The 6,565-nt window shown below is 56.7% G+C and overlaps 1 protein-coding gene across 2 annotated transcripts in view; it reads left to right on the forward strand.

Moving 5' to 3' along the window:
- The window catches only part of IQSEC2 (IQ motif and Sec7 domain ArfGEF 2), a 74,624-nt gene extending 68,469 nt beyond the window's left edge, over nucleotides 1-6,155 (forward strand). For both annotated transcript variants that reach the window (XM_027099899.1, XM_027099900.1), the window contains 4 exons: nucleotides 1,739-1,838; nucleotides 2,391-2,552; nucleotides 4,159-4,332; nucleotides 5,474-6,155. In XM_027099899.1, the coding sequence (XP_026955700.1) occupies nucleotides 1,739-1,838; nucleotides 2,391-2,552; nucleotides 4,159-4,332; nucleotides 5,474-5,487 (450 nt within the window). In that variant the 3' untranslated portion in view covers nucleotides 5,488-6,155. The remainder of the gene's footprint in view (nucleotides 1-1,738; nucleotides 1,839-2,390; nucleotides 2,553-4,158; nucleotides 4,333-5,473) is intronic.
- The last annotated feature ends 410 nt before the right edge of the window (nucleotides 6,156-6,565 follow it).

The following is a 6,565-nucleotide window of genomic DNA, read 5'->3' on the forward strand; positions in this document are numbered from 1 at the left end:
TGCCTCAGCCCCTCCTTTACTTCACCATTTGGAGGATCCATTTGGAGGTAGTGGCAGCCACACGGGGGCAGAAAATGTGAGAACCAGGGCAGATGACAGGCTTACAATCTGGGAAGTGGTAGAAAAAGTCCCTGCCCACCTCAATAGCCCAGTGAGTTGGCTGGAGGAAGTGAACCTGTGACCCTGGGGTCAGTCTGAAACCTTCCCGTGGTCGGGCGGCTTGAAGTGATTCTTAAAACCGAGCTCATCACCAGTGTAGACGTGTGTCTTTTAGAACTAGGACTCTTAGGACTCTGCAGGTGGGAAGGGAAGTTCAGGGTCTCCTGTCCAACCTCTTGCCCCACGCAGGAGCCAGCTTCCTGCATGGCCCTCTGTTTGCATGAGTGCAGGCACAGAAGGCTGCCTTCCTCCAAGGCAGCCAGTTTCCCGTTCAGACAGCTCTGACTGCTAGAATCTGTGTCTCCCAGTGGGTTTCCTTCAATAATCTTCACTCAACCCTTGGGATCACAGAGAGCAAGTGTTCTCCCTCTGCTCTGAGACAGCTCCTCAGGGGTTTGAGGACAGTGACCTGTCCTCCCTTGGTCTTCTGTCCTTTAGAGCAGGTCTCCCAACCTCGACACTATTGACATTTGGGGCAGATGTGGGATACTTTGTTGTGAGAGCTGTCCTGTGCATTGCAGCATGTTTAACGGCATCCCTGGTCTCTACCTACTAGGTAGCAGTAGTACTCCTCAACTAACAATGTCTCCAGACATTGATAAATGTCCTCTGAAAGGCAAAGTCACCTCTAGTTGAGAATTGCTGCTTTAGATGAAGCTCCTCCAGTGCCCTCTCTGAGCCTTTATTTCCTCCTCTATGAAGTAGAGCTAATCCCTATCTCAGGGTTGTCATGGGGATGAAATAAGAGGTTAGATGCGGACTAGCCTAACCCAGAGGAGGGCCTGGCCCACGCAGGTATTGAGTAAATGTTTCACCATCCATCATGTGCTGAAACCTGTGGGTGCCCAGCCCCATGCTAGGCACTGGGTTCCCAGAGATGAGGGAGACTCGGTCCTCGTTCTCGGGAAGCTCACAGTCTGAAGGGCTAAAAAGATGCTTCGCATAACTGTGCACTGTAACCATCCTGAAATCAAATCATGTGCTTTTAAACACCATTTGCAGGTGGTCTGAGGTGTTTACAACTTATATTAGCTCAGTCCAGAGTGCCCAAGTACTTGACAAAGACCTTGGTTGTTGAGATGAAGACTCGTTAACTCTATACATTGCTTTATTGAAGATTGCTAATGTGCCCCGGGTCTGGTCCAGGTGGGCAAGATACATGAAAACCAGACTCCTCTTGGCGTTCCCAGTCCAGCAATCACACACTCAGAGTACTCTCCTAAAGCCTAGCAGTGAAAGGCACTGAACCAGCACTCTGGAAGCTCAGAAAGTGGTGGGAAATCTATGTGAGGTGTTAGAACAGGCTTCCTGGAGGGAGCAGCATTCAGTTAGTTCCTGTAAAAATCGAAAGTGCCTGTTGTGCATCATCATTACATCAGGAACTTGCATTTTTCTCCCGTCTTTCCTGTTCTGCTCCACAAGCTTCAGTTCGCCCCAGCTTGTGGGTATGTGTGTTTGTGTGTATATGGCTGTTAGTGGCAGTGGGGTAGAGGGGAGGGCAGCTGCAAGCAATAGGTGCCATGTGGAAATTCCCCACCCCAAACCCTGCCTCTTGTCTTTTTCCCCGCCCCTGCCGAAGGTCACCAAAATTTTCCAGAAGAAGAAGATCTTGGTGACGTACAGCTTCCGTCAGTCCTTTCCCCTCGTGGAAATGCACATGCAGCTCTTCCAGAATTCATGTGAGTCCCTTCTCGGATCCCAGCATCCCAAGAGTCTTTGCCGTGGCCCTCATGCTCATCCTTTTTCCACACCAACCTCCAGTTTTTGGACTCCTTTACAACTGGGCTAAGGTCTCCAAAGCACCTACTTGGTCCCAGGATGTAAGACAGGCCAGGGTGGAGTATGACTTGTGCCCTGGGGAGCTATGGTCTGGCAGAGAACTGCAGCATGTATGTTTTTTGGTGGGCCAGAGGCATGGCGATCATGGTATGCATTGAAGGACTAAACCAGAGGAGCTTTGATGGGTGGCCTTCTGGGCAGCAGAAGCAATGTGAGTAGAGGTAGAGGCATGAGAAAAGGGGTTCTAGAGAGCAGCCAGAGTTCGGTCTGCCTTTACAACCCAGGGCCATGATTACCAGGAGTTTGGGGGCTTTGGAGCAAAGGGGAGCTGCTGCTGATGCTCATGCAGAGAAGAGGCTGGGTCAGAGTTGGACATTAGAAAAAATTATTTCACATATGAGCCACCTTGCTTCAGTCCTGACAGAGGTGCCTGACCTCCCCTCTCCCCACAGATTACCAGTTTGGGATCAAGTTGCTGTCTGCAGTACCTGGCGGGGAGCGCAAAGTCCTCATCATCTTCAATGCCCCCAGCCTCCAGGACCGGCTGCGCTTCACATCCGACCTGCGAGAATCCATCGCTGAGGTGCAGGAGATGGAGAAATACCGCGTGGAGTGTGAGTAGCCCAGCCACGTCTCCTTCCCCGTCTCCTGATACAGTGCCTTGCAAACACTAAGAATCCTGTCCTCTGAGAAGCTCAGAGTTGAGGGTTAGCTTGTCCAACCTTCCTACCCTCATTCCAGGAACACTTCAGCCTCTGCTTGAATAGCTTCAGTGACAAGGGGCTCATTAACCTCTCAGCCTCAGATTATTACTCCAAGCCCTAATTATGAGCCAACTCTTCCTTCTATTGAAAGGCAGCAGGGAAAAGAATCAGGGTATTGGAGGTAGGACTCTAGGTTCAGATGCCAGGTATGCTACTTATTATCTGGGTAAACTGGGGCAAGGTGCCTGACCCTCTGAGCCCCAATTTCTTCATACATGAAATTGGGGTGGTGAAATCTCCTTCGCAGAGTTGTGGAGATTCAATGAGATAAGGTGGAATGTGTGTCCTACATGTTCGTAGGACATGAGTGTTGAACATCCTCGGTGTCCGACAAATGTTAGCCCCCATCCCAGCCTCTCCTTTCCTCTCCCCACATTCTAGTTCCCGAGCTGAGTCCTGGTGACCCATCCTCCCAGCCTCCAGGGGCCATATCAAGTCATTTTGATCATATATGATGGAAAATAGTGATTACATCTCATTCCTCCCAATGCCCTCTAAGTTTTCTCTTCTCCAGGCTAAGCAGTCACAGTTAAGTAACATGGTGTTAAGGAGAAAGAGGCAGGCAGAGAAAGACAGAGACAGAGACAGAGGCGGCAGACAGCTCCTCGGTGAGGCCTTCACAGTTCCAGGGTCTGCTGTGCTCCTCAGCAAGGCAGGGTCACTCATTCAGCTCACCAGATCCTTGAGACCCTGGGGACATTCAGAGAGAGGGTGAGCATGCCAGGCTGAGGGGAGGGTGATAGACAGAAGTCTCCGTGACCTCCGCAAGGAGGCAGGAGTGTAAGGCTGAGAGTATGGGCTCTGTACTCAGGCAGACCTGCTTCCAGAATGTCGCCTCCCCCACTTCCAGCTGTATGACCCTGGGCAATCTCTGTGACTTCTTGGATCCTCAGTTTCTTCCTCTGAAAACTGGCTACTAATACTTACCTCTGAACTGGTGTAAGGATTGAGAGAGATCGAGTACGCATAGCACCCAGCATACTGCTGGCACATGATAGATGATTTGATTCCCTTTGGTTTCCTGCTCCTGTCCTTCCAGGAGCCCTCTGCTCTGGAACAAGGTATCTGAGAATGGAGAGGGCTCTGGAGTGAGTGCCCTTCACTATAGGCTCGAAGGGCCTTCCTGCCCCTCCTGGGAACAAAGCAGCCAATGTAAAGCTCAGTTTTGAAAGGTAGGGGTGGTCTGGGAGACCAGGCAGGGAAGGGGAGAGGAGCCGGAGCAGCAGACACTGAGAGGGACAAGGGGAGACTGAGCCAGAGGAGATGGCACGAGACGGGCTGGGCGCCGCAGTGCTTAGGAGATGTAGCTGAGGTTTGGCCGTCCAGGGGGTGAAGCAGGAGGCCTGAGGACAGAGCAGGTGAGGAGGGGGAAGGCCCACGGAGGGCTGGGGTCAGTCAGGTGGCCTCTCACTCCTGTCCCTGACTTTCGCTCCCTGTCTCCCCACCTGCCACCCAGCGGAGCTGGAGAAGCAGAAAGGTATGATGCGGCCTAACGCCTCACAGCCCGGAGGGGCCAAGGACTCGGTGAACGGCACGCTGGCCCGAAGCAGCCTGGAGGACACGTATGGGGCAGGCGATGGGCTCAAACGGGGAGCGCTCAGCAGTTCCCTGCGAGACCTCTCTGATGCAGGCAAGTCTCCTGGGGCCCCTGCCCAGGCTGGGGAGCCGTGGGACCGGGTGTCCTCTTCGCCTCCTATCACTGACTGCCAGGCTTCCTTGCACCCGCCACACGTGCACGCACCCTGCCTTCATCCAGAGCCCTGGGTGCCGCGCCGCAGGGGGCCTGGGAGCCGGGTCAGAACAGGCGGAGCCCAGGGTTTGGGCCAGGGAGCGCGAATGGGGCCACAGTCTTAGCCCCGCTCTCTCGCCGCTCCACCTCTCCTCTCTTTCCTCTTCTGTCTGTCCAGCACCACCTCTCCTCCTCCTCCATCTTTTCCTCCTCTCGCTCCTCCTCCTCCACCTCTCCTCCTCCCCACCTCCCCCTCTTCAGCGGGGGAAAGGGAATAGGGGTGTCTGTCCCCGGGAGGGGCCCAGACCTGGTGCCCAGCTCTGGAGCCCAGCAGGGTGGGGAGGGGGGGTTGCTGCTCTGACGCTGGGCTCCTTGCTTGTGGGTGCAGGGAAGCGGGGGCGGCGTAACAGCGTGGGATCGCTGGACAGCACCATCGAAGTAAGTGCCAGCTCCTGCCCCACTTGTCCTCTGCATGAGCCCTGCCCCGCCGCCCGCGGAGCCCCAGAAGAGGAGGGGACCTGTTGCTTCCCCCTCTTCCCTGCCGGGAACCCTGCGGCTACTTCTCCCAGCCAACCACTCTCTCAATCTGTCCTCAACTCTGTCTGTCCTCACTCTGCCTGTCTCTCAGTCTATCTTCCACTCTCCCAAGCCCCCTCTCAACCCCAGGGCCGACTCCAAGTAGTGATGCCCTTGGAGTTGGGCCCAGAGAAGCTCTTACCTCCAAGTCCTGCTCTTTGACCCTGAGCAAGTCACTCTGTCTCTCTGGGCCTAACATGCTCCCTGTCTGCAAAATGGGGATGAGGAGGAGGTACTGCTAACTCTTCCTCTCCCAGCTGAGGCTCAGATGAGACAGTGGATGTGACAGCAGAGCTCTGCAAGCTGGGGGCGCTCCATGTACAAGTACAGGACTGTGACTTGGTTTTCATTATGCCGTGGGAGGGCCCTGTCTCCCCAGCTCCAGCCCTCAGGGACCGGGTGGAGTTTAGGGTTGGGGGTTTAGGACATCTAGACCGGCCTGACTTCCACCCCTCCCCCCTTCCAGGGGTCTGTTATTAGCAGTCCACGCCCTCACCAGAGGATGCCACCTCCGCCCCCACCCCCGCCGCCAGAGGAGTACAAGAGCCAGAGGCCCGTCTCCAACTCCTCATCCTTCCTGGGCTCCCTATTTGGAAGCAAGCGGGGCAAGGGGCCCTTCCAGATGCCACCACCGCCAACAGGCCAGGCCTCTGCCTCCTCTTCATCTGCTTCTTCCACCCACCACCACCACCACCACCACCACCACGGTCACAGCCACGGCGGCCTGGGGGTGCTGCCTGATGGGCAGTCCAAGCTCCAGGCCCTGCATGCCCAGTATTGCCAAGGACCGGGCCCGGCCCCGCCCCCCTACCTCCCACCTCAGCAGCCCCCTCTCCCCCCACCTCCTCAGCAGCCCCCGCCCCTCCCGCAGCTGGGCTCCATTCCACCGCCTCCTGCCTCAGCTCCTCCTGTGGGGCCGCATCGCCACTTCCATGCCCATGGCCCAGTCCCAGGCCCCCAGCACTATACCTTGGGCCGGCCAGGCAGAGCTCCCAGACGGGGGGCCGGAGGACACCCTCAGTTTGCTCCACATGGCCGCCACCCCCTGCACCAGCCCACCTCCCCCTTGCCCCTGTACAGTCCTGCCCCCCAGCACCCTCCAGCCCACAAACAGGGCCCCAAGCACTTCATCTTCAGCCACCACCCACAGATGATGCCAGCAGCAGGGGCCGCTGGGGGCCCTGGATCCCGGCCACCAGGGGGTTCCTACTCCCACCCCCACCACCCCCAGTCACCATTGTCACCGCACTCACCCATCCCACCCCACCCCTCCTACCCACCCTTGCCCCCACCCTCACCCCACACCCCACACTCGCCCCTGCCGCCCACCTCCCCCCACGGCCCACTGCACGCCTCTGGGCCCCCTGGCACGGCCAACCCACCCACCGCAAACCCCAAGGCCAAGCCAAGCCGGATCAGCACCGTGGTCTGATGAAGGGAGAGTGTGAGCTGGGGACTAGGGAGGTCTGGGGAATCTGCAGGAGAGGGGCCTCACACCCTCTCTGCTTCCTCAGTTTTTCCAAAACGTATATACACATAGACATGTCCTCCTCCCCAC

The sequence above is a fragment of the Aethalodelphis obliquidens genome, unplaced genomic scaffold (assembly GCF_003676395.1).
Source record: "Aethalodelphis obliquidens isolate GAN/ISIS:26980383/991018 unplaced genomic scaffold, ASM367639v1 scaffold147, whole genome shotgun sequence".
NCBI lineage: Eukaryota > Metazoa > Chordata > Mammalia > Artiodactyla > Delphinidae > Aethalodelphis > Aethalodelphis obliquidens.